Below are 27196 nucleotides of genomic sequence, written 5' to 3' on the forward strand. Positions count from 1 at the left end.
AGAACCCCACACTCACTCACACTGATGGTAGTACCTCTTCGGGTGATGAAACGTACCAAGGACTCTGCCGTTCATCCCTGAGTGACAGAGGCTGTCTTCTATAAAGAAATAACTTTTGAAAAAGTGGTCATCCAGCACCAACCCTAATCACCAAAATGGGGAGGGGGAGGGGATGCTTGTCCCTCGAATTGTGAGGGATGGGAGAGTTTACAGGGGGTGGACTTCAATGTCTTTATGACCGTAGAGCTATTATTTTACAGAGTGGTTTAGAAGGAAAGCTGACTCGCCCGGAACATGGTTGGTTGCTCTGGGTCTGGGGACAGAGCAGAAACTTGCTGAGCTGGTGCCGGGCACCCTGGCCAACTGTGCCATTGGTCACTGGAGGCCAGTGAAGCAGAGCCTCTGAGAGAAGGATGCTGGAGCTGATTAGCAGCAGCCTGGAGAGAGGGCGGCTTCAGCACCTGGGCAAAGAGGTGCCAGGGAAGCTGCTGGGCTGTGCTGCGGGGAGGGGGAGGTTGGCCTTAATGGGTTTGGATTTGTCTAGATATAATTATTTATACTCCTGTAAGCCGCCTTAGTTGCCATGTGCGAATAAGTGGCAATATAGAAGTTGTGGGAGCTCCATCCCTGGAGGATTTTAGGAAGAGGCTGGGCAGCCATTTATCTGGATTGGTCTTGGGTCTCCTGCTTGAGCAGGGGGGTGGACTAGGAGACCTCCAAGGTCCCTTCCGCTTCTGTTAAATTCTCTATATTCCTACCCCAGGCCCAGCTGGAGATGCCGTCGAAGTCTCCTCCAAGGGCCTGGAAGCTGTTGGGGTCTTGAAGGTTTCAGCGACATGGATGCACATAACAAATGTGATGAATGAATGTTATCAATGGCTCCTGACTCTCCGTATATCGAGCATTGAAGGGGGACAGGCAGATCTGGGCAGGGGGAGAAGCCAGGGGTTCTCGTGGGCATCCAGGCGAGGTCATTCGGGGTGGGGGGGGAAAGCAAGGCCTGGGAGGCACAGCAGGAAGAACTGAACAGGACATTCTCCCATTGCATGGCTGTCAGGTGAGGAGGGGCCAGGATTGCACCTGTTGTCCTTGGGAGAAGGAATGGAACCTGCAGTGAAGCCATTTCAGAGAAATATCAGAATGAACAAAGGGGAATCTACGTGTCCCAGGATAATGTTGCAGGATCCACTCTGGGTCGGTCACCAGGACCAGAGGTTTTATCTTCTGAGCTTTCAGACTCTTGCTGGAGCCCATCCTCAGGAAACGTCTCTCTAGCAGAGCCTGTGCTGTTCTGGGCACTCTGCTAGAGATCTTGCAAATCTCAGAATATTCTCACTTGGGAGGCCAGCCTTCAGTAGCCTCTGTAGTAAGCCCGTCTTCCTTTTCCAGAAGTGGCAGAATCCTAGAAGATAAGGGTGGGAAGGGCGCTGGAGACCATGCAATCCAGCCCCCTTCCCAATGCAGGGGTCTCTTACAATGGTGTCCCCAACCAACAGCCTTCGTTGCATGAAGGAGGAGTCACCACTTCCGAGGCAGCCGCCTTCCCTGACCACTGGCAGGCTGCTGTTCACCAGGGCTCTTCGGAGCATTCCTGACACTTGGTGGTTCACGTGGCCTGGCCTGGCGTGACAGGGTGCTGCAGAATCCTTGCTTCCTCTCCTGCTCTCGGCTTTTTCCGTTCATTTGCACTTCTGCTTCCTAACACTGAATCCCAGCAGCATTAACGGAGGCGACCAGGTGGGGACTTTGAGGGGCAGGTGGCATTTCTTTGCATGGAGCTGCTCAGAATTCTTCAGCCATTTCCACGGACCGAACGGCTGCAATATGACTTGCCTGGGACGCCCACGAACTTGGCCTGGGGCCTCGTGACCAGGAGTGGCCTGTGCTGCATCACCCGTGAAGCTGGGGTGGGGCTGGTGGGGTTCTGCGGCCTGCCAAGACCAGTGTGTGTGTGTGTCTGCACAAGGGGTGAATGAACCAACCAGACGCCATGCTTCCCTTGGGGTGACCAGATCTTGGCCCCAGATGGACCCAAAGCAGCAGCAGAAGGGCACCTGCTAGGGCATTGGGAGAGGAGGGGGAGAGTTTTATATACCTAAAGCTTGTTGTAAAAATCCTAGTCAGGTGTGGTCACAAATCACCTTGGAGCCCTCTCTTCTCTCTCTCTCTCTCTCTTCTATCTATCAATCAGAATAGAGCTGGAAGGGAGCTTGGAGGTCTTCTAGTCCAACCCCTGCTCAAGCAGGAGACCCTAGACCCATGATGGCAAACCTATGGCACGCGTGCCCAAAGTGGCACGTGAAGCCATGTCACCCAGCACGTACGGCCTTGCCTGTTTGTCTTCCAGGTCTCTGGCATGCATGCACATGTGACTATCAGCTGTCCTTTGCATGCACGGCAGTGCCAAAAACCAGCCTGCGCATGCGCACCAGGCAGCTGATTGTCAGGCACGCATGTGCATTAGAACCCAGAAGTTCGGCTTTCCCAGATGTGGCTCCAACGTGCGTCTGCATGACATTTCCGCACGACCCTTTTGCCACTCGGGGCCAAAAACGTTCGCCATCACTTCCGTTTACCATTTCAGGCAAGTGGCTGTCCAGTCTCTTCTTAAAAGCTTCCAGTGTTGGAGCAGCCATAACTTCTTGTGGTAAGCCTGGTTTATTGTTCTCAATGTCAGGAAGTTTCTCCTCAATTCCTGGTTGCTTCTCTCCTTGATGAGTTTCCATCCATTGTTTCTTGTCTGGTCTTCTGGGGCTTTGGAGAATAAGTTGCCGCCCCTCCTTCTTTGTGGCAGGTCCCTCAAATACTGGAATACTGCTATCATGTCTCCACCAGTCCTTCTTTTCTCTAGACTGGCCATACCCAGTTCCTGCGACTGTTCTTCGTATGTTTTTGTCTCCAGGCCTTTAATCCTTAGTTGCTCTTCTCTGCACTTTTTCCAAAGTCTCAACATCTTTTCTGTAATGTGGTGACCCAAACTGGGTGGCTCACACCAGAGCAGCTGAGCCCCGTCACCATTCACACATTACTCAGATTTCTAGCATCTTCCTGCCCACCATGTGCAGCTCCCAGGGGGTCCCCCACCCTGGAGTCAGCAGAGAGGCTGCCAGGAAATCCCTCCTGGGCCTCCCTGCCTTTTTCTGCAAGAAAAAGTAACAAGGAGGCTCTATGTGGCAACTCGCTCTGTAAATTGTATTATTGATTAAGGTGGGAGTAACAGACCTCTGAGCATCTTCTTGGTGGGGGGGCATAAAAGCATTTCAGCGTGTCTCCCTTGGATAAGAGACATGTGTCCATCTTCTGACCCAGCCTCTCCTTGTTCAAGCCCCTCCCCAGGGCAGGGAAGGCATGAGAGGGGAGAGGAGGTCACTTGTGAGTCAGTGGGGCTATGGGAAGTCTGTTGTTCCAGGGTGTCTCTGTGTGTGTAGTTAGCACATACATTAGCGTAGCTGGCATGCTGGAGCATGGAATGCAAACCTGGCCACTCTTCTGGTTTAGGTGTTAAGGTGTTGTGGGAAGCCTTCTCGAGACAAGGGGGCTTGGCTTCTCTGCCTCCTCGAAGCATTGTGTACTTTAGGGTGTCCAACCTTGGCAACTTTACGACCTGTGGACTTCAACTCCCAGAATTCCCCAGCCAGCTATCCTACGCTGCCTGGGAATTCTGGGAGTTGAAGGTCTTGAAGTTGCCAAGGTTGGACACCCCTGGTGCCCCGTCTTCTCCCCAGACAGCAAACCATCCTTTGCAGGAAGCATCCTCCTGCTCGTAAGGGGGGCTTTGGGTGGCTTCCCCTGGGGGACTCGGAGACATGAAGACTTAGAGCCATTCCAGGTGTTGGCCACACATCTGGGGAGGTGGCATTGAAGTAGTCCAGAACTTTTTCTGTGGAGAGCCAACATCCAGTCCTCCTTGGCAGGCAGAGAAGAGCTGCTGTTCCTGGGCACAAAGTAGATCAGCCAAAGGGGGCCAGTCAAGGTGGCCTTGCCAAGTGTCGGATGGGGGCCACAATTCATGTCATCCCAAAAGCCCAACTCTTCTATGGGAGCCCTAGTTTCTGGGCGCCTTTCACTCAGAGGTGCTCTGCTTCTCAGGCCATCTGTTGTGTCTTGCCCGCCCTCAGAGCAGCCGGGGCCTTCTTATCTGCTCCCGAACACGGAGGAATGTATGCCTCCCGGCCCCAGTCCTGGCTCCATGCCCAGACAAACTGCAGAAGAAGGAGCACCTCCCGGCCCCAGCCCTGACTCCATGCCCAGGCAAATGGAGCAGCTAGATCCCTCCCCCTCCTCCACAGCATGTGAGCCTGAGAAGGGTTTATTACCAACAGCTGATTGGAGTGACCCTCGCATCAGAAGATTGGATAGGCGGAGGCAACAGAAGGAAGGGAGGGGCAGGCCTTAATGAGTGCTGAGTCATGGAGCCACACCCCATGGCCTATATAAAGGATCTGCTTTCTGGCAGTCTCTGAGTCAGGCAAAAGTCGAACTTATCTTGCTGAAGTCACTTTCTGGTCTCCTGCCTGCTCTGAGGACTTTGCTAGGACTTTGGGCAGAGCTGCAGAGGCAAGCCTGATTCGGATTTCCCTGACCCGGCCGTCAGCGGAGGAGTGGGACACGACACCATCTCTTTGCTCAAAGCCTTCCGGGCAGGCAGCTGGGCAGGTTGTCTGGGCCAAGATCTGGAAAGGTGATTTGTCCTGGCACAGGTGTGTCCAGGCAAAGAGGCCCATCCGCCACTCTGGCCTGTCCTTCTGGGTGGCTTCCAGAGAAGGGGCCTGCAGGGCTGCTGGCTGAGCTTGGGTCTGCGAGGCTGGCGAAAGGAAATGGGGCCAGCCTGGTTGGCTGACCAGCATGGCGGTCTCAGCCCTTCTCTCTTTCCCTCCAGGTGATGGAAACCCCAAAGAAAGCAGCCCGTTCATCAACAGCACTGACCTGGAGAAAGGGAAGGAATACGATGGGAAGAACATGGCGCTCTTTGAGGTCAGTGGGATGTGCAGGGAGTGGGGGGCGGTCAAAGGGCCCTGGCCTGCAGAAGCCTTGTCCTCTCACCTGCAAAGGCCTCTGGATTGCCAGAGCAGCCCACCCTGGGCTCCACGAGGACCCAGATGATGGGGCTGGCAGGGCCGGAGGGGCAAGAGCGGCCACCAGACCTCACCTCCCTCTGCTTCCTTAACAGGAGGAGATGGACACCAGCCCCATGGTCTCCTCCCTGCTCAGCGGCCTGGCCAACTACACAAACCTGCCCCAGGGCAGCCGGGAGCACGAAGAGGCAGAGAACAACGAGGGAGCCAAGAAGAAGCCTGTCAAGGTGCGGGTGTGTGTGTGTGTGTGAGGGTTTGTGCCCCCCAAATGCTCACCCCACAATGGGTCCCATAGAGTAGCTAGCTAGAGCAGGAAAGCCCAATCGCTCTCTCCTTTCTTCAGGCCAGGAGATCTGACTGCAGGGCCCAGATGACCAGGAGAGGGCAGCTGAGCACGGCCTTCCCTCCTGTTCTCCATGCTGCCCTCCAGTGGTAGTGTGGGGTTTTGCAGCCCAGCCTGATTCTTTCTCGGCTGGTAAGAGGAGCCCCAGCTTGTGGGTCCTCTCCAGTTGCCCAGTGAAACTGCAGGGCCAAGCCAGGAAGGCATCTGCTGTGGGAAGGGAGGGAGCCCACCCACCCAGTTTGGGCACAGCCTCACGCCCCCTGCTCTTCCTGCAGGCTACCCGGATGGGCACCTTCATGGGCGTCTACCTGCCCTGCCTGCAGAACATCTTTGGCGTCATCCTCTTCCTCCGCCTCACCTGGGTGGTGGGCATCTCGGGCATCATGGAGTCCTTCTGCATGGTCCTCCTCTGCTGCTCCTGCGTGAGTCCTGCTCCGGCCGTGGGTGCCTGGCCAGGCAGGGGAGAGTCTGACCAGCCGGGCTCCTCCTGATGCAGCCTCTGAACAAATCTTCTGTAGACCGGCCTGAAAAAAGGCTCCCCTGTGCCACCACTGGCCCATAGGGATCTCAGCCTTGGGGGGGGGGAGTGCCAAGTTAGACCCAGAGGGGCAGCCATGCTTGGGGGCACCTGCCTGGGCAGATGAAGGCGCAAGGAAACTGATGGCTAATTTATCCAGCTTCCATCCCACCCCTCTGTCCTGTGGCAGTCCCCCCCCCCCCGCAGAGAGCTCCCTCCCCCTTGGGCAGTCAGAAGCAGCCAGCCAGGCCTAGCTGCCCAACCCAGGGCCCCAGGTGCAAATCCCAGTGGCATCCATATGACATGCACACCCCTGCAGCCCTCAGCCTGCCCTCTGCTCATGAGGTGAAGCCCTGGCTGGCTGGCCGGCCAACCAATTAGGGGCCCTGGAGGAGGTGGGGTGGGCATTGCCTGGGGGCAAGCTGGCTGTGGGGATCCCGCCTGCCAAGGTGGGGCTTCCAAGGGCTCTGGGCTCCTCCCAATGACTGCCCTGGGGGCTTCTGGGCCCCCAGCATGAGACTCCACGGGAAGCTCTGCGGTTGTAGGAAAGGCTAGCAAGCCCCCCACCCCACTCCTTTGGCTGGAGAACTAGGCTCAAAAAATTGCTTTGGGTCTCAGGCTCCCCCACCCCAATGCCTTCTGCGCCTCTCCTCTCTGGGGATCAACCAAACCACACACACACACACACACACAAACACATGGGGCTGCTCAGACTCAGCTTCCCCCTCCCTGCCAGGCCGGGTGCCCACGGCTGCTCTCTCTCCCCACAGACCATGCTGACGGCCATCTCCATGAGTGCCATCGCCACCAACGGAGTGGTGCCAGGTGGGTAGCTGGGAGGGGCGGAAGGTGGCCTGCCTCCCAGGAGATCCTCCCACCCACCCACCCCGCCAAAGGGAGGGACTTGGGAGGGCTGCCAGAAGCCAGGCTAAAACAAGGATTGGGTCCTGCACAGAAGCACCCTTCTTTTTGGGTGAAGGTCATCCTTGCTCCCTCTGCATGTGATCTCCTCCCTTTTTGGCAGCATTAACGGGGTGCACAAAATCAGGGACCCTCCGGGGTGCCCGAGGACCCTACCTGGGCTCCTGATGGAGAGGAGGGTCCGGGGTAGAGGGAGGCTGCCCCCAAGAGGGACGCGTTTCCATCTCTGAGGTGTCCTTGTCCCCCTCCCCCTCCCGTGGCTTCCTTGCCACCTGGGGATGGCATTGCAGGCAGGCAGGATGTGCTAGTGGCCCTGAGGGGGGTGAGGCTGCTTCTGAGACCTCCCCACGTGGAGGGGTTGTAACTGGGGTGTATCTTCTGGCAAAAGTCCTCTTCCCCAAGGGGTTACCTGGACAAAAAGAAAGGGGGGGCATTTGTCTCAACAGCACCCCACAAGAGCCTTTGGTGCCCCTCCCCAGCAGAAGAGCGATGGGTGCCTTGAGGAGCCAGGGCAGCCCATGCCCTCCTCTCTGGTCGCCCCAGCTGATGTTTCCCCTCCCTTCCTCCCTCCAGCTGGCGGGTCCTACTACATGATCTCTCGTTCGTTGGGCCCAGAGTTCGGAGGGGCTGTGGGACTCTGCTTTTACCTGGGCACCACCTTTGCAGGGGCCATGTACATCCTTGGCACCATAGAGATTCTGCTGGTGAGTGCGGGGATGGGTGGGTAGAGCAGGCGGAGATCCTGCCAGGGAAAGCACTGGCTCCTTGAGACAAGAAGAGAAGGTGCCCCTGGAGCTGCCAGAAAAGAAGCAGGACAGGAACCCGGCATGCAAACATTTGCACCCGTGGCTGCCAATGAAATGGGAGAGAGCCAAGGTCGCTCTCGTCCTGGAGGCTGCGGCTGTTCACACAACACAGCTAACTCCATTCTCAAGTAACCAGAGCCGGGCTCGCTGGGTGCATTCAGCCGGGAAAGGCCGGCACCTAGTGAGACACGGAGCCCACCCGGAGCTCTTCTGCTTGAGCGATTTATGCCAGCGAAAGGCGTGAGTGGGCGGCAGCTCTCGAAAACTCCGGAGCTGTTGTGGGGAACCGTCTCGTGGGGCATCGCTCCTTCTCCAGGCGAGGGTTTCTAAAGCAGGAATAGGCAGGAACGGGGGTGGGGTCCGGTCGATGTATCCATTTGCATGTTACGCGTGTCGCCTCCTTCCGCGGGAGGGATTTGGTTCAAGGCCCAGCCTTAAACCCACCACCCGCCACCCCGGCTCTGCAGAGAAGCGTCCTGGGAACAGGAGAAAGACGCCAGGGAATTTATCCCGGTGGGATGCGAGATAATTTCCCAAAACTGTTTTGGATACCCGATGCTTTTTATCAGGGAAATGGGCTAAATGGCAGAGCTAGCTAATGATTGCAGCCAGGCGTTCTTTCATGTTACATAACTCTAATTTGAGAGCCAAGAAAAGCTTCAGCCTCCCCAGACGCCCCCTCCCCCCTTCTCGGTGTAGGTGAGAAGCAAGGCAAGCGGGTGGCCACCCCTCCTGGCTCCATGGCACCCTCAACGGCAGAGTCCAGGTGGAGTTGGTGAGGCTTCAACCTGGGCACAGCCAGTGGGCGTCTCAGCCTCCTCCCCCACCCCCCATCTCTACAGCAAGGTGGTACAATCTCTAATCTCTACGAGCTGCAGGCTGCCAGGACAGGATGAGCCATATTATCCGAAATAATAATAAGAGGACACGGCAGGAGGAAAATCAGGGATATGTAAATGAACAAGGAGCCAAATACCTGACTTCAATTCAATTTTTCACATTTCCCTCCCTTCTTCTCTTGGGAAAACCCAGAAAACAGGAAGCTTCGTGTTTACTGGGGCCCAGCAGCCACTCATGGGGGAAGGGGGCTTGGCTGCTTCTGGGATGGGTGGGGGGTGGGCTTCTGCCAAGCCCCATTGCTGCTGCCCAGGATTGGGACCCAGCTTCCTTTGCTGGCCCCTTCTGGCTCATGGTGCCCATCAAGAAGCAATGACTTAACATTTAATTCCCCCCCTCCAAAAAATATACCCATGCTGAGCAAAGGGGAAAAAGAGAGGTAGCTCCTCTTCACCAAATTGCTGGGAAAATAGTCCTTTGAAGGGCTGCCAGGAGCCCCCACCCCCTGCCTCCCCTGGTGGGTGACCGTCAGGGGCCGAGGCCAAAGGATGACCGGAATGGCCTCTGCACTGGCTTGCAAATGACCCAGAAAGTCTTGTGGGGAGAGCGGCTCCAAAGGGAAGGGCTGGAGACCCCCATTGTTGAAGGAGGTGCCCTGAGAGCCGCTTCCTGTGTCCTGCCAGGCCTACATCTTCCCCCCGATGGCCATCTTCAAGGCCGAGGACGCCAGTGGGGAAGCGGCCGCCCTGCTGAACAACATGAGGGTCTACGGGACATGTGTCCTCACCTTCATGGCCACCGTCGTCTTTGTGGGCGTGAAGTACGTGAATAAGTTTGCCCTGGTCTTCCTGGGCTGCGTCATCCTCTCCATCCTGGCCATCTATGCGGGGGTCATCAAGTCCGCCTTCGACCCCCCATCCTTTCCGTAAGTGCCTTGCTGGTCGTGAGGGGGGGGCTGGGGTCTCTGGGTTCCTTGCGATGGTTGCGGGTGGGACGGTTTGACTAGGGAGACTCTGCCTTCTTGCGCCCTCCTGGCAGTGTCCTCCATCAGCATTGCCCACCGCCCAACTTCCCTGTGACCTGGGAGGTACCCAAGGGAAGGCCAGAGCTCCATGGCCAAGCACTGGCTCGCCAACTGAAGGCCTGAGCCCAGCGACTGGCACCTCTAGCTGGCAGCAGCTGGCAGGAGCTCTTGCACACCTGAGAGGTTTGAAAAACACCGCCAGCGGCTTCCTGCAAGATTCCTTCATCCTTCTTCACAATGTAGCACTGAATACGGCAGGTGTGTCCAGATGTGCTCTGAGGAGCTCTGGCATTGCCCAGAAGGGTGTAATTTGACTTGGCCCCTTAGATGAAAGTTGGACTCTGGGCACCTTCAGCTCTAATTTGCACAAAGCAAAAGTCCCGACCGGTCAGCAAACAGGAGGAAGGGCTATGCACGCACGTGCACACACCCTGCTCTGGGAAGTCAATGGTGGGAATGGGATGGAGGGCCTCATGACCATTGCCAGGCAGTGCCTCGGCCTGCTGCAATGCAAGGCTTCCCCCCTCAATACCTGGAAATGGGGGCCAGGAATGGTATGCAGGGTCAGCCCTCTGAGTCCTTTTCACACTAGATGAGAACAGCAGGCAGGTGTCCAAATGTGGAAAGTCACCCGGACCACGATCTGTTTTGATGCCACAGGTGTACAGTAAAATGCATCAATGGGCATATGGAAAGAGGAGGCCGGAGTATCCTGAGACAGAAAGGAAAGAGGTTGTGGTGGCTGCAGAAGTGTGTGGAGGGAGGCGCTCAGTGACTTCAGTGTTGATGTGTCCAGAAGGCTGGGGGTGGGGAGACAGTGTGGATAAATGGAGCAGAACTGCCCCAAAGCGAGGGCGAGTGAAAGGCCCTAACCAGAGCAAAAGGGGCTCCCGAGAAGAGCGTCCGAGAGAGTGAGGGCCAGCTGAGACCAAAGGGAAGTGTGGAGCAGACCAGCCTTGATGGGAATAAAAGGTGGCAAGGAATTAGAGCACAAGGCGCCTCCAGTGAAGAGCGTGGAATTAAAAATAAAAGTGAGGGGGGAGAAACGGAAGCAAGGGAACCGTTCATGGGGGATTTGGGGAATGAGAGTGACAGCGATAGCGCAGACAGGAACCAAAGTGACTGTTCCAAATCTTAGTGCCGAAGGAAAAAAATGGAAGAAGTCACAAGTGGTGCCAGAATACTAAAAAATGTAAGATAAAGGTGGTGTAACTGGGAAAATGCTGAATTATGGATGCGCTTGGCTTAGGTAGGGAGGCTGAATTGGCAGGAGGCCATTATTGCTGCCCGGTGAGCAGGGAAAGTGGGTTGAAGGGTGAATTCGGGATCAGCAGAGCAACCACTGAGTCGGGGGGGGGGGGGGAGGAATCTGCAAAGGGGCTTCCCAGAGGAAGGGAAGGGTGTGCACAGCGCAGGCTTTTGCTCTTCAGCACCTCATTAAGAAAAGCAGCAAGGTGGGAGGGAAAGTTTACTGCATGCTTATTAATTTTAGAAAAAGGGTGCAGTTTGAGTCAATACGCTTGACTCAGAAAATGTTAAACATGAATAGTTCATAGCTGATTGCTGAATGCAGCCAGCAGAAGGGAAGTTAAATTGAGAGAGAAGACAGGCTGCTTAGCTGAAGCTTCAGCACCGAGTAAGAACTTGACAAGGATGGGCGATGTCCGAGTTTAATTTTTTTCGAATGGGCACATAAGAAACCGGTGGCATTAAAGGTCTTTGACCAGGGATGCCAGCAAAGATGCAGGCGATTCTCGGCTGCCTATTAAGAATTTGAAGGATTTGCCACAAACGGTGTGTTGCACTGAGGACTAGGACTCTGAAAATCGATATATCGAGAGGAAGGCTGGGGTGTCGGATGAGGAAACAGGAACAAACAATTGTAACTTAGACAGCAATTGTGAAAACTTTTGGGGGAGTAAATAAATGTGGGACGGAGAAATTTTAAGGTGTGCAAATGCTGGTTGGAAGGAGATGTTCGTGGTCTGTGACGAGGAAGGAAACATTCGTAGAAAAGAGAATCCAGGGGTGCGAAAGAGCCTCCCTGGTTACAGGGAAATAGAGTCGCTGGACTGCCAGGGAAGCGCTTAAAAGCAGGGAGGAGAAAAGTGACCAGGCTGAGACCACAGGGCTGAATGGAGGTGGACTGAACGTGTGAGGAGGATCTGGCTGTCAAGAAGCAGCTTTGACTGTGAATTCAGCCTGATAAGCTCCTCTATCTTGGGGCAGGAAAGGGCAGGCAGTGGCTAGGGGGTGGCTGGCCCACCCAAGAGGGTCCCAATGCAGGACCAGACACCTGCCCCCAGGTGCCCCTGGGAACTGCTGCCGAGCCCTTCTCTCTGCACTTTCTCCACTCCGGCACAGCCGTCCCCAACCCTTATGAGCTGGCGGCCTGGTGGGGGGCAGGGGAACTGGCCTATGCAAGCGGTGGGCCGGTGTGTGCGCCAGCCTGCTGCTCGTGCAGCCCACTTCTGAACCGGCCACAGCCCAGGGGTTGGAGACCCCTGGTCTAGAACAACTCGCCACGGAACAATTCAACACTGTATTAATTATTTCATTCATTAATTATTTCATTATTTCATTTATTATTGCTGACTATGTTTTGTCAAAATTATTGTAATTCTTGCATCTCTGGATTGACTTTATTTTATTATTATCAGCTCTGGTTCCATTGAAATTAATTTAACTGTTGTATTGGTTGGATTGTCCTCTGGCGAATTTTCCCGTGGCAAGTTTGGCTGTGGTGAGTTGTTTGATTCCGGCACTGAATGGGAGGCCAGTTTAGGAAGCTGAAAGAAGGGAGGAAGAGGAGGAGAAGGAGAAAGCCGGCTTTGGATCGGATCCTGCCCCAGAGAGGAGGAAGACCTGAGGGAGGAGAGGTGGAGGGTGAAGTGCTCTGTGTGTGCCTGGAGGCTAGCAAGGACCAAAAGCGATGGAGAGACGCAGAGAGGAGAGGGATGCTCTCTGGCCTTTTCCTTCTCGCTTCCTCAGGCCTTTAACTTCTAGCCCCAGTTTACTTTGGGGCCTCCCGTGCCCCGAGAGGGAATGGGCTGATGGGTGGGAACATAGGCCCCATATTCTTCCAGAGGGTCCTCAGGGCCAGAGTGAAGTTGGGGTCTGGAGATTTGCACACCCAACTTCCAGAGGAGTTGAGGAGAGACTGGGTATCACGAGGGGATCCTGGCCACCTGCTGAGCCATCTCTCCTCTGGTCTGTTATGAGGCAGAGAGGCCTCCTGGGAGAAGCACCCCTTAGATTCTGAGGCCCCAGCTGGCTGCCTGGAAATGCCCCATTGCAAAGGCTGTCACTGCCTGAGATGCGGGGGGGGGGAACCAGGGGGCCCTTGCATGGCCAATTGGAAGAGCTGGCAAACAGCCCTCAGTTTCCCTTCATGTGTTTTGGCCAGGATTTGCCTCTTGGGCAACCGGACTCTGTCACGCCATGGCTTTGACGTGTGTAGCAAGGTGGTCCAGGTGGGCAACGAGACAATGGGCTCTGAGCTGTGGGCACTCTTCTGCTCCTCACGCTTCCTGAATGCCACCTGTGACGAGTATTTTAGCCAGAACAATGTCACGGAGATTCAGGGCATCCCTGGAGCAGCTTCTGGTCTCATCCGAGGTACAAGGATCCCTTTGCCGGGGGTGGGGGGAACATCCTTGTGGGCTGGGGTCTCATGGGGGAGGGGAATGCCAGCTGGGCCCTCCCCTTGAGGGCAGCGGGGTGGGGGGAGAGCCCCCCGGCTACAGGGGGCTGGCTAGATCTGGTGGGGGATTTTTGGGACAGGATGGTGGCAAAGCTGCCACCGCCCCAGGGATCTTTGCAGGTGAGAAATCCTATTTGGGGGGTGGGGGAGGGAGAGGAAGGTGCAGTGACTCAGCAGGGGAGGATGGGTCCTGGAGCTGCAGCATCCTCCCTTCACAGAAAACCTCTGGAGCTCCTACTTGCCGAAGGGGGTGTTTATCGAGCGGGCAGGGATGACCTCCGTGCCCGACTCCGAGGGGGTGCTGGACATGGACCAGCCCTACGTCTTCAGCGACATGACCTCCTACTTCACCCTCCTGGTCGGCATCTACTTCCCTTCCGTCACCGGTGAGAGACTTTCCTGGGAAGGGCTGGGACACCCCTTTCTGGAGTGGAGATCCTGGCACTCGGCCCGCAGCTTAAGGGGGGGTGAGCTCTCCCGCCTGGTAAGCTGGGTGGTGGTGGTCCTGGGAAGGTGGCTGGCCGGAGGCCCTCCTGCTTCCCACAATGCCTGGAAGAGGAGCTTTCAGACTTGCAAGATGGACACCAGCCCTTCCCGGTAGTCCAGACAAGAAGCGTCGAGCACAAATCTTCCCTTCCTCCCCCTGCCCGGCCTCTGACCCGCCTCTGACTGGGAGTTCGGCAGCATCAGGCCTTGGCCGGTCAAACACAAAGACACACAAGAATGGCCAGCAGCCTTTCCCTCTGGTCCTTCTGCCTCTTCTTCCTCCCCCTGCCTAGATTGGGGGATGGCTTCTGATGCAGCCCCCCCCCTCCCTAACTGGAGGGCCAGCCCCAGGGGAAGGCAGGCCTGAACCTCCGGCTCTTTTCCGCAGGGATCATGGCTGGCTCCAACCGGTCTGGGGATCTCCGGGATGCTCAGAAATCGATCCCCACGGGCACCATCCTCGCCATCGCCACCACCTCAGCCGTCTGTATCCTTGGCTGGCATGGATGGAGGCTGGCATGGGCAGAAGCTGGCACAGGGCGGCTGCTGTTTCCATCTGGCCTAGAGAGCCCTTCATGTGGGCTGCAGAATGACGGGGTTCCTCCAGAGAGGCACCCCAAAGGCTCTGTCCGGTGTGCGTCGGGCCCTAGACGAGGCCCTGGCAGTGCGAGCAGAGCCTCTCTTGGGGGGGGAGGGGCTCGCCTCAGACTCTCTTGCAGGCTTCTCTCTTACCGAAGCTGAGCCTACATGGGGAGAGGGAGGAGGGCTGGGGGCTGTCAGGAAGGAAAATGGTCCTGTGGGTACTACCAACTGGGTATGGGAGGGGGTCCTAGCCAGCCCGGCACAGCTCTCTCGTGTGGGTACCCCTCCTGCCTTCCTGCCTGTCTGGCTGGCTTCCTTGATGCCCCTGCAGACATCAGCTCCGTGATCTTGTTCGGCGCCTGCATTGAGGGTGTGGTGCTCCGGGACAAGTGAGTGCCTGGGACCCCCTGAGACACCCCCCCTCCGCACTGCCTCTTGGAGGGAACCCAGCTCTGCCTCGAGGCCCCCCTCCAGGTGGCATAAGCAGCTTTCAGGGCTGAGGGGGACTGGAGTGGGGGAGCTTTCTCCCTCTTGGCACCAGCTGGGTCCGGAAAAGGCACTCTGTAGTTGTTCAGGGGAAGCCTTCTCAGGCCAAGGTAAGGACCGGTTCTCTGGTCCCTGGGAGGCCAGAGAAAGGGGGCTTCAGCCTGAGAGGGGCCCCACCTTCACCGCCATCTTGCCCTTCCAGGTTCGGCGAGGCCGTCAGTGGGAACCTGGTGGTGGGCACAATGGCCTGGCCCTCCCCCTGGGTGATCGTCTTCGGCTCCTTCTTCTCCACCTGTGGAGCTGGGCTGCAGAGCCTCACGGGGGCCCCTCGCCTGCTGCAGGCCATCTCGCGAGACGGCATCGTGCCTTTCCTCCGGGTACGTGGGGGGAGCGGACACAGGTGGGCCAGGGTCAGCGGGCGGCAAGGCAGGCTTCCTAGGGGCCAGACCTGGACCACTCTGTCATTTAGGAAGAGAGGGCTTTTAACTGTAATGAAAGGCATATTTTTACTAAAGCCAAGCAGTTGCAAGGTAGGAAGAAGGCAGATCTGAGGTTTCTGTGTCAAAACTGCCTAATTACTTTCCCCTTTCTTGGGTCCTTCCCTCCTTCCCCCATTTCCCCGGCATCCAACTGGATTCAAACAGATTGTTTTGGTAAAGGTTCTGGTGCTTGGCGGACCCTATGATGGTCCACATTCCATGGCCATGGCCTTGGGGTCAGCGGCCGGCCGATGTCTCTGGCAGGCACTTGGAGTCCTTTCAGTCTCTCTCTCTCTCTCTCCCTTCCACACACACTCCCAGGGTTCATGGCAGTCTGGCAGCAGCAAAGCAGCGATGGGGTGAAGCAGGTTGGCAGCACGGGCACATGCCTCCTCTTGGGAAAGGCTGGGGGGTGTTGTGGGCATCAGGGCCACCAATTCCAAGGCCCCCTCATGGTCCCCCAGTAGGCTAAACTCCTGCTGTGAATCGGCAAGACCCAAGCTGGGCACGGAGGAGCCACTGCAGCCTGTCCAGGGAAGCTGCCCTCCGCAAAGCCAGAGCAACCATTCCCCCCCTCCGCTTTCCCATCGCCCAGAGTGCCCTAGCCTGCCACATCCTTCTGGAGATAGAGAAGTCACTGGTTGATGCAAGGAGACATCCGTCCTCTCGCCCTTCGCACAGAAACATGCACACACTCGGGCAAGGGGGGGGAGGGAGGATCACACACACACTCTCTCAACCAATGAGCGGCTGGCTTGAATCACTACTCCTGAGAAGGAGCATTTTACAAACGATGCTTCCCTCAAAGCACCACTAGAAGCAGCCCGGTGGGAGGTAACCCTGCTGCTCCGCTGGGACCAGCCCCCTCCCCAGGCCTTGGGAGTACCTTAGAGGTTATCTAGTCCAGCCCTTGGTGGGAGAGGAACCTGCTACTGCAGTGTTCCTGACCATCGGCCATCCAGTCTCTGTCTCCCAGATTTGGAAGGGACCTCACAGATCATCTAGTCCAGGGGTGTTAAACTCAAGGCCCGGGGGCCGGATTTGGCTCGCGGGGTGCTTAGATCTGGCCCGCGGTGCCTCTGCCAGCGAAAATGGTCCCTCTGGCCATCCATCACTTCATGCCTCCCTCTTGTTTTAAAGGATGGAATTACCTGCATTCAGCCGCATCTTCTTTGCTCTTCAGCCCTCCTTCCACCTCTCTTGCTGACCATCTGGGCAGATTTTTTTCAACCTGACACTCATTGTCCAGTCATTCATTATGGGATCATTTTTTACTCTCCGGCACTTTTTGATAAAGTTGCACGGCTATCCATTTTTATTTTTATTTTTGAAGGTGTGTAGATTCTCTGTTTCCTTTTTCTGGTGTTCTCACTTGCTGTTCAGACATCCAGATAAGCAAGGATGAACACCAGACAAACAAGCCTAAAACAATCCCCCGGTCAAGGGACTGCCAAGGAGAAACCACACTGACAACCCTGGCAGGCAAGCTGCTGCCAATATGACACAGGGAGCAGACCCCACAACCCTCAGACAGATGGTGTGACCTCTTACCACTGAACTCCGAGAGCATCAAGGACTGCACAAACATTTGTTCCTCGTAACAGATCACATATAATCTTTTTATCAACATTTGTCCATCTTAAAATTTCTCCCTCTTTAGTAAATATTCTACCTAAGTATGTAAATTCATCTACCTGCTGTACCTTTTCATCTTTTATTTGATTTTCCTGTTCAAATACAGTAACTTCTGTCTGATACATATTAATTTTCAGATCCTCCATGTGATCTATTAAATATTCCCGCAAAGCATTTGCTTTCTTAGCCGACAACATGGCCATGTCTGCGTATATAAAGACACCTGCATTCACCTCCCTCACCGAGGTACCTTTAACAGTCCAGCAAGGTGTTTGTGGAGATTCTCAGTCATCCAGGCCACGGTTGTTCCAAAAGTGCTTTTTCAAAAGGCAACTGGACTTTCTTGGTTTTTCCCTTAAAGACGTTTCGCTCCTCATCCAAGAAACTTCTTCAGTTCTGACTGACGGGTGGAGGATGGAAGGATTTATATTCCTTGCAGTCATCTGGTTGTTAGCGCTCTCTCTGAGAATCACTGATGCCGCTTGGGAGGTTTATCTGTGCAAATGGGTGTGGAGCCTTCTTGGAACTGCTGAAACTGCAACTCTCTCCTGTCCTCCCTACCCTTAGCCCACTGCCAGGCTCTGTGCCCACCCTGTCTTCCCCATTCCTTCTTACACCACCTCATGCCCTCCATGGGCACCAGTCCAGGCCATCTCGACAAGCGACTGCAGCTCACAGCAAAGGGGGCCAGGACTTGCAAGGGGCGGACAGAATCCGGGAGGGGGGGCTGCAGCAGATGCTTCCCCCACTTCCAAAGACTTGGTAACGCTGTGAGCTGCAAGGAGGAATTCAGACTGATAAACTCCTCTATCTTGGGGCAGGAAGGACAGGCAGTGGCTGGGGGTGGCTGGCCCACCGTAGAGGGTCCCGAGGCAGGGCCAGACACCCCCCCAGGTGCCCCGGGAACTGCTGCCCAGCCCCTCTCTCTGCACTTTCTCCACAGGTCTTCGGCCACGGCAAGGCGAACGGGGAGCCCACCTGGGCCCTCCTGCTCACAGCCTGCATCTGCGAGATTGGCATCCTGATCGCCTCCCTGGATGAGGTGGCCCCCATCCTCTCCATGTACGCCCCCCCCCAAACTAGGCCCCTTCATGGCCTAGAAGGCCGGCAGGGAAGCTAAAGGAGGCCTGGCTTCGCCACCCCTTGCAAGTTGTTGGAGGGAGCTCCGTCCTTCCAAGCTGGGTTGGGGCTTCTTTGACCCCCAGCACTGAGCAACCCTCTCCCCCCAGGTTCTTCCTGATGTGCTACATGTTTGTCAACCTGGCCTGTGCGGTGCAGACCCTCCTGAGGACTCCCAACTGGCGCCCACGCTTTCGCTACTACCACTGGTGGGTGCCCTTGTTTTCCTTTGGCTCCTGCAGCCCTGGGGAGTCCCACGGGGGGAGCGTCTGGGGGAGGCAACCTCTTGACAGCGTGGCCTCTGGGATCTTGCAGGACCCTCTCCTTCCTGGGCATGAGCCTCTGCCTGGCGCTGATGTTCATCTGCTCCTGGTACTATGCTCTGGTCGCCATGCTGATTGCAGGTCTCATCTACAAGTACATCGAGTACCGAGGGTAAGTGCCCCACCGCTGCCCCCACTGGCACACTTCCCAGGTGGGCAGAATGTTCCTACTTTGGGGGCTGGTGCTCTGGCTAAATGGTGGCCGGCTGGGCCTTGGCCCCTTCTTGAGGAACGCTGTAGGGTGTATGGGGGGGGGTCAGAGCTCTACCCCCACCATCGTTCTTCCAGGGCAGAGAAGGAGTGGGGCGATGGCATCCGAGGCCTCTCGCTCAGCGCAGCCCGTTATGCCCTACTGCGATTGGAGGAGGGGCCACCCCACACCAAGAACTGGAGGTGAGTTGGCTGTGGGAGGAAGGGGGAATGACTGGTGCCGGGCCTGGGAGGGGTCCAAAGGGTGGGCAGCCCAGCTGGGCCAGCCTTGGCATCTCAGCAGCAACAGCCCCCTTTCCCGGTGAGGCACCTGGAGCCCAGGAAGGTGGACTGGCACACCATATAAAGTGCACTTGTTACTTTGAGGAGCAAAATCAGGGTTCCCTCCTGGCTCAAGATGAGCTTGCTCTGCGCTTGGCATTATGGCACAGGAGGCCCGTCAGGAACTGGGCATAGACGAGAGCTGCCCTTCCTGGATTTCTCAGAGGGAAAGAGCAGAGGAGGTGGAAAGGGGGGTTCGGCAGAGGTGGGGGACTATTCTACCAACTGGCACAGGATAGAAGACCACGGGGAAAGTGCCACGGATGGATGAGGCCAGGCCAGGCAAGCGATATCTCAGCCTTAGAGGTAGTGCCCACCTGACTTGGCTAAAGGCCTCCGTCTTCTGCCTTCCCAGACCGCAGCTGCTGGTGCTCGTCCGGGTGGACCAGGACCAGAATGTGGCTCACCCACAGCTGCTGTCCCTCACCAACCAGCTGAAGGCCGGCAAGGGACTGACCATCGTAGGCTCCGTGCTGGACGGCACCTTCCTGGACAACCACCTGCAAGTCCAGCGTGCCGAGGAGGTAAGCCCAGCAGAACCCGCCCGTGGGAGACCTTCCCCTCTACCCAGCCTTGACCCCATGGGGCAGAAGCACCCCGGGCTCCTGGGGAGAAGGGCCGCCCCAAGTGCGACTTCCCCCTTTCTGCTCCCCCTGCCCAGTCAATCCGGCGGCTGATGGAGGCCGAGAAGGTCAAGGGCTTCTGCCAGGTGGTGACCTCTTGCAACGTCCGGGATGGCATGTCACACCTCATCCAGTCCAGCGGCCTTGGAGGGCTGCAGCACAACACAGTGCTGGTTGGCTGGCCACGCAACTGGCGCAGCAAGGAGGACCACCAGACCTGGAGGAACTTCATTGGTGAGAGAGGAGGGGGCCTCACAGGCAGCAGGGGGCGGGGGGGGAAAGTGACTTCATCTGGCCTTGTCCGGCCAAAAGAGAGGTGTCCTCCTGGGGCATCTTCGCCCTGGCACTCGGGCCTTTGGGGAAGCTGCCCTCTGCTCCTTCCTTGGTTCTCCCTGTGGGATTTCTGCTGTTCTGGGGGTGGGTGGGTGTTCCCTTCAGAATTCCCTTCCTTCCTGGGCATCTTGGCACGTCTTCTCCTTTGCCTGTTTCCCCCAGAGTTGGTGCGAGAGACCACAGCTGGCCACATGGCCCTGCTGGTGGCCAAGAACGTAGCCATGTTCCCGGCCAACACGGAGCGCTTCCCAGAGGGCCACATCGACGTCTGGTGGATCGTGCATGACGGAGGGATGCTGATGCTGCTGCCCTTCCTCCTGCGCCAGCACAAGGTGCCCCCCGGAGGGGTTGGGCCTGGCACGGCAGGAACAGTCCAGGGGCCTCCCTTCCCTTGGAACCACTGCTCTCCAGGGCCCCAGAAGCCCAAGCAGGGAGGGGCCCTTCTTGCAGAGGGACCCAGCGTCATCTTGGACATGGGGCGATTGGTGGGAGGGTCCGCACAACTGAGCCCACCAGGGGGTTTCTCTCTCCTTGCAGGTCTGGCGCAAGTGCAGGATGCGCATCTTCACGGTGGCCCAGATGGACGACAACAGCATCCAGATGAAGAAGGACCTGACCACCTTCCTCTACCACCTGCGCATCACGGCCGAAGTCGAGGTGGTGGAGATGGTGAGGCTGGGCAGGGGGGCAGTAGCCCAGGCCACACTAGCCCCCCTCACATGCCCATCTCTGGGTGGGCTGCTGAAGGCAGCAAGTAGCCCAGAGCTGCCCCCCCCCAGCTTCCCCTTCTCAGCCCATGGGACAGGGAGACCCCCGTTGTCTCTTGGCCAGGCTGATCTCTCTTCCAGTCATGAGTTCCGGCTTTCCCACCTCTGGGCTCCTGGTGGGGCCTCGGCCAAGAGGGACCCCGCACCGGTGCCCACCGAATCCAGCCCCGCTGAAGGCAGACACTGCTTCCTCTTGTCCTGCAGCACGAGAGCGACATCTCAGCCTACACCTATGAGAAGACCCTGGTGATGGAGCAGCGCTCCCTGATCCTAAAGCAGATGCACCTGACCAAGACAGAGCGGGAACGCGAGGTAGCCTGGCCCCCAGCCGACCCACCCCGGCATGCCGAGAAAGGGGCTCGTCTGGCACAGGATGCCAGCTGGGCAAATCCTGGCTTTTCCTGGCTGGCAAGGCCACAGCTGCTGCCAACACCTCCTGCCACTGGAGCTGGCTCTCCGGTGCCCATCTCTGCCCTGGACTTCTAGAGGCATCTGTGTGATTGGGCCAAAACTCCTCTGAAGGGTGGAGAAACAGTTTCTGGGTTGTGTATTTTTACCGGGGGAGGGGACAGCAGGGATACACGAATTGTGCGTCAGATAGGAACTGCGTGTGCTGTTGTGCCCAGCATTTCAGCCACTCTGCTTGAGTCTGGCTGGGGTCTGAGCAGAGAGTCCAGAGCCCCCTTGCCTTTTGCCCCAGATCCAGAGCATCACAGATGAATCCCGGGGCTCCATCCGGCGCAAAAACCCCCCCAACACCCACCTGCGCCTGAGTGTCCCGGACGAGCAGGTGGGCGACAGCGAGGAGAAGCCTGAAGAAGAGGTGAGGTGGACAGGCACGGGGTGGGTGGGTGAGGGTGCGGCGTCAGAGAGGGAGATGGGTCTGGCAGGGCTGGAGGCAACGTCAACCCAGGAGTGGGTGGAATGGATTCTTGTCAGCGACGTCTTCCTCACAGTCATGGAGGGTCAGGGTTGGAAAGGCTGGGGGTTCCCAGCTCTGCCACTGCCACAGGAACTGGGCTCTGCTGCTTGAGCAGGGTTGGACTAGAAGACCTCCAAGGTCCCATTCCAGCTTCATTCTGTATTCTGCTTCGACATCCAAAGAGCTTGGGCATGGAGATGACATTGTCCCCAGAGTTTTTCCAGGGTCCGGCTGACATTTGCTCTCTTGTGAAAGGGCTCCTTGTTAGTTGTCCTGTCTGCTGACGGACCTCAAAGCCTCTTCCATGGGGCAGCCCTTCAGTGGCTTCTACCCTACATCCTGCCCCAGGCTTCTTCACCACATTAAAGGCACCCAAAGCAGTTCAGATTTCCCTCCAAGCTCTTGAGTTTCCTCTGGATGGGCTCCAGGATCTCCCTCCCCTTCCTAAAGTAGGGCACAGGAGCCAGGATGCCACCTTCTGGGGTAGCCAGAAGAGCCATGGGGGAGGGGGCTTGTCCTCTCCAGATGAACTCCAGCCTGAGTGGAGAATGCCCCCGACCCCAGGCTCCCACTGGATTTGACATGGGCCACCCTGTGGGGTTGGACTCCCACTGGGCTACCCACACACCTACTGCCTCCCCCAGGGGGCTTTCCCATTTTCCCCAAGACAAGACTATGTGGGGAGGGTAAGGGGGAAAAGAGCCTCTTTCATTCAGACTGGCGGGGGGGGGGCACAGCCAGCACCGGCTCTCTCTCCAGTGACAGAGAGGGAAACAGGACAGGAATTGAGCTGCATCCCAAGGATGGGCCCTCTCCAAAGAGGAAAGGTTGTGGTGGCCCAGCCACACACACAGGCAGGCAGGCATTCCTCAGGGTCTCCCCGTCCCCCTCTTCTCCCAGCCATGCTGGCCAGCACAGTTCAGGGAGACACACAAAGCCACAATATCAGCTCTGCTGAGCAAACTGCCCAGCCTGGGTGCGGGTGCTGTGGGAAGGGCCCCTGGCACCTCCCACCCAGGATTGGGGTCTGCCTTGTGCTTGCCCGCTTCCCCACAGCTGCCGCGCCCAAATTGCTCCATCTTCCGAGCTTTTCCTGGCCGGGGCCGCCTGGCTCCCTCCCCCTCCGGACTGCTGCACGGCTGCTCCTGCCTAGGGGCTGCCAGTCCTGCAGGAGGCCGCAGGCAGGAGGGGTAAGGCGCTGATCGGCCACTCAACAGGTGCAGCTGATCTATGACAAGAATGCCACCAGCTTCTCAGGTGACTCACAGTCCCCGGGGGAGGAGGCCGAGGCCGAGGCAGCCCCCGAGAAGGTGCACCTCACCTGGACGAAAGAGAAGGAGGCCGAGAAGAGCAAAGCCAAGAGCCCCGTCAGCTCCGAGAGCATCAAGGACTTCTTCAACATGAAGCCGTGAGGGGGGAGAGACTCGGGGGGGGATGGGGGGGTCAGGTGGACCCCCCAGGCAATGACACACTTTCCCTTCCTTCCTCTGCCTCTGACGCTGCTCCTGCCTGCCGTGCTCACTGCCAGGGAGTGGGAAAGCCTGTAAGTGCCTCGGCCGCTCTGCAATGCTTGGGGAGGGGGTCTCCCTCCTGCTGATGCCCCCCCTCCTGGCTGGCTGTGCCCGAGGGGGGCAGAGGCCGCCTGGCTGGCCCACCCACCCACCCACCCACCCACCGGCCTGTCCTCTCCCCCAGGAACCAGTCCAACGTCCGGCGGATGCACACGGCCATCCGGCTGAACGAGGCCATTGTGCGGAAGTCGCAGGAGGCAAAGCTGGTGCTGCTCAACATGCCGGGGCCCCCCCGGAATCGCAAGGGGGACGAGAACTGTATCCTTGCATGTCTCGCCAGGTGGGACGGTTGGGGAAGGGTCGGGGGGGCTGGGGAAGGGTCGGGGGGGGCTGCCAGTTTTCTTGGAGGGCCACTGGGCTGGGTTTCAGTATAGAAAGGAGGAGTGTTTTCTTCGGAGCCACCAGCACTGCCTGGCAAAGGTACCCCAGGGAAGGGGGCAAGGACTCCAGGGCAGCCCTTTTGAAAATCAGAACTGCAGAGCTGCAAACCACCTAAGCGGTCATCTAGCCCACCCCTCCCCTCTGCTCAGGGAAGAAGCCTCCAAAGGCAGGAGAGTTCCACTTCATGTGGCAGTCTGTTCTGCTGGCTTTCCTACCGGCCTGCCCTGAGGCTACAAAGCCCCACCCGCTCCCTTGGGCCCCCTGCCTCGGGCTCTTCTGCAGCCCCTCCATGAACCTGCCGGGGTCCCAGAACTCTTTCTTGTGGGGTGGGCGTCCTTTGGCCTTTCAGAGGGTCCCCCTCCCGCATCTCCGGCTCTGCTGCTCCAGGCTGCCCTGTGGGGGGAGCATCAGCTGAAGGGCGGTGGGGGAGGGGTTCTGCGCACGGCAGCTCCTGCAGAGACAAGCCTTGACCCCTCCCCCCAGATATGGAGTTCCTGGAGGTGCTGACAGAGCACCTGGACAGGGTGCTACTGGTTCGTGGGGGGGGCCGGGAGGTGATCACCATTTACTCCTGAGTAGCTGGGCGAGGCCCTTCCTTGTCCGAAGGTTTGTGCCCCGAGAGCCTTGCCCCACCCCTTTTCGCCCACCGCCCCAAGCTGCAGCAAGCCCTACCCGGCCTGTGTCTCGGGGTAGGAGGATGGAGCCCCACCCAGAGCTCAGCGGGGGGCCCAGATCTGCCGAAGGGAGAGTGGGTGGGTGGGTGGGTGGAGGTTCATGCCCAGTAGACTGCTTCCCACTGCTGCCCCTCCACCCAGATCCCAGGTGGGGAGAGGGTGCCAGCCGAGGCCACCAGCATGCTTCCCTTGCCAACGCTGGCCTCTCCCCCCCACCCCGCCCCCCACCTTCTGTGCCAGGCCCCTTTTTGCAGGGAAAGCGCCCCACTCAGGGCCCTCCCCGTCTCTTTGGACTTGATGTGGGGTGGGGGCTCTTTGGAGCAAGGGGATCCTGGGGATGAGCTGAGAGTCACACACCCCCCCATGCAATCATAGGAGTTTTCCCCATCCAGGCCAGGGGGCTCTTGGCACCCACTGGGCCAGCTGACAAATTGCTTAGCTGACCAGGCCCTTTCCTGGCTTGACCCCAACTCCACCAGGCTCTCCCCCAGAGGCAGGGGAGGGAAAAAGGGCTCCACACAGCAGTTTATCTTTCAGCCAAGGCTCCTAGCTTACACACACACGTGCAAATGGGTGTGTGCGCGCAAGGGGATCTTTCCCACTCCTCAACCCCGTTGCACTTTAGGGTCTTCCAGCCAGGGACTCCCCTCAAGCCAGGATCAAAGTGAACCCTGGACAGCTGCAGGTCCGGGGGCCATTTTGAGAGACCCCCACAAAGCCCTGCACTACCCCAGAGGCCCCCACCCCAGGGATAAGGAAGGGGAGCACAGCTGCCCCTTTGGTTGTAGAGTTCTCCTCCCCCCACCAGGAAAGAAGGGGTGTGCTCTGCTTCTGTGCCCCCCCCCCCAATTTCTGGTGCCTCACCTTATACCAAAACACGTGCATTGGACCCCTGGGGGCAGCCCCCTCCCCCAGAAGAGGAAAACTGTGGAGCTTTTAACCAATGTGAATAGCTCTCCAAGAGCAGAATGCTGCCCCCCCCCTCCTGGGAGGCTGTAAATATATAGATATATATATTCTGTACATAGCACAGGACCTGTATTTTTAAAGTTGTCCTATTTAGGTGAGAATAATAACTGAGAGGAAGCTGCAGGAGGAGGAGCTGGGGTGGCTCCAGGATGCTCCGGCATCTCCAGTGGGCCCAGGGCCAGAGCAAAGTCCCTGCTCCGCCATCCAGTGGGGGCTCCGGAGCCTTCCTCTGGGTGCGGCAAGGCAACGCTTCTTCTCAGGGCAAAAGTGGTCCCCTCCCCATCTTGCATAGCTGACCTTCCAGCCCGGTCCAGCCTAATGGCTTCAGGCCTCCTCTGGCCGCCCTCTAAGCAGCTGGGCCTTCCCTCCTCCACAGCGACCAGCAACCCCATAGCCGAGAGTGAACCAGGGGAGAGTTTTGGGGATGCTCGCGCTCTCTCTCACTCACCCACGCATGCACGCACACACACTCCCCTCCAAGAGCAGGGTCCTCCAATTCAGACCCCTGGTCAGCACTTTCTAAGGGACGCACCTCCAGCACCTCCCCTGGAAGGCAGGCACACTTCTCTCTCGCTCACTGGCAGATGCCCAGCCTACCTCTGGCCGCCCCGGGCCCAGGGAAGAGCCCAGGCTCATCTCCTGGCCGTTGCTGCCCCTCTGTCCCCCCAAGCGTCCTCCTGGCCTCCCGTTCCAGAGGGGCCCACAGCCGGCTAGCCAGAGCGTTGCATGCCAGGTTACCCTTCCCCCACTCCCAGCCCTGCATGTTTGGTGGCGTGTGGGCATCCAGGGCCCCCTGGCCAAAGCCGGAGGAGGGACTGCAGCCCTGCACGGAAGACACCACGGCCTCCTTGGTGCTCTGGGAAAGCAGGGAGGGGCAGCCTCTCGGCCTTGGATCCAGACCGCAGCCCACTGTACTGTTGCTGCACCCTTGGGCTTCTGAGCTGCCCCCCTCCCTCGCTGTGCGGAGGCCGTCTCCGGAGGGCTGGCGGGGTCACGAGACAAGGGGCGAGCCAGGCGGGCCCACGGCTGGGTCGGTGGCAACTCTTCTTTCCGTGCTCACGTGCAATATCTTTGTTATGAATGTGACTCCAGTCAGCTCATGAAGTACCTTTATAATCAGTCACTGTAGCTCCTCTGTTTTCTGTCCATCCGAGTGACTTTGAATCCAGTGCGATATTCTTGCAGTAGCTGTTGTGAGCTTTTTCATAGGCCTGTGTTCTAGGGAATACTTGTGCAGCGCAATGCCGCCGACCCCCCCTTTGCTCTTTGTAAATAACCTCAGTTGTCCACCCAAAGGAAGGTGAATTGGGCTTGCGTTTACTTTCCGCGAGTGTTTGCGTGGCCGGTGCTTTAGGTATCCAGGGGGCCACGGTCCCTCTTCGCTTGTGTTGAGGCTTATACCGTATATTTTGTTTTCTAGACTTCTGTCTGCACAAAATGCAATAAAAGGATTTTATTACACCCTTCACTTGTTGATGTGGCGAATGTTGTCTTCCGGCTGCCCCAACAAACCCATCCCCACCCCGGTCACCTCTCTGGCCTCTCCGTCATGTGTCTTCTCAGGACCCCAAAACCAGACTGGCACCTACAAAAAGTTGCTTTGTCCTGGCAGAGTGGGGGGGGCAGGGAAATGACTCAATAAGTACCTGGCTGTGCCTGGTTGCCCAGTGGGCTCTTGTGTGTCCCTGGCCCTCCCTGGCTGCCCACAGGGGTCTCGTGTTCAGAAAGCCTTCAGAAGCAATATCTCCCTTGCTGAGTCAGGATTGGGGCCAAGACCCTCCTGAAGACGCTCCCAAGGGGCTGAAGTCTGCTGCTGAGGGGACCACCCTCTGCGGTGTGCATGGGGAACGGGATGCGATGCAGAGTGCAAATCCTGCAGGGCCAGTGGGGAGCTGGCCTCTCATGCAGCATTAGACCATTCCTGGGGCAGCCCGGGAAGTCCTACTGAGTGCGAAGACTGTCCGTCTGCCAAAGGTTGGGGTCTGGAGCTGCCTTGCAACAGGGACGGGGTCCTGTCCCGCTAAAGGTCTGTCTTCCTCTCTCGGGGGGAAACAGGCAGGGGTCCCCATTTGCAGACCAGCTGAAAAAG

General features: G+C 57.9%; 1 protein-coding gene across 3 annotated transcripts; it reads left to right on the forward strand.

The window, feature by feature from the left end:
* The first annotated feature begins 4944 nt into the window (after window positions 1-4944).
* On the forward strand, window positions 4945-24174 carry SLC12A5 (solute carrier family 12 member 5). Of its 3 annotated transcripts, XM_058176112.1 has the most exons (25): window positions 4945-4974; window positions 5171-5302; window positions 5694-5840; window positions 6706-6760; window positions 7430-7560; window positions 9183-9424; window positions 12930-13141; window positions 13445-13612; window positions 14101-14199; window positions 14626-14683; window positions 14983-15157; window positions 17838-17956; window positions 18124-18222; window positions 18329-18448; window positions 18625-18729; window positions 19223-19391; window positions 19529-19724; window positions 19986-20155; window positions 20361-20492; window positions 20795-20902; window positions 21291-21413; window positions 22730-22920; window positions 23041-23055; window positions 23208-23341; window positions 23948-24174. In XM_058176112.1, exons 1-25 carry the CDS (start codon window positions 4960-4962, stop codon window positions 24037-24039), a joined length of 3207 nt encoding a protein of 1068 aa, XP_058032095.1. In that variant the 5' UTR covers window positions 4945-4959; the 3' UTR covers window positions 24040-24174. The 3 variants fall into 3 exon arrangements, with proteins under 3 accessions (XP_058032095.1, XP_058032096.1, XP_058032097.1); XM_058176113.1 differs by lacking the exon at window positions 21291-21413; XM_058176114.1 differs by lacking the exons at window positions 21291-21413; window positions 23041-23055.
* Window positions 24175-27196: the final 3022 nt, after the last annotated feature.

This window comes from Ahaetulla prasina, chromosome 3 (assembly GCF_028640845.1).
Source record: "Ahaetulla prasina isolate Xishuangbanna chromosome 3, ASM2864084v1, whole genome shotgun sequence".
NCBI lineage: Eukaryota > Metazoa > Chordata > Lepidosauria > Squamata > Colubridae > Ahaetulla > Ahaetulla prasina.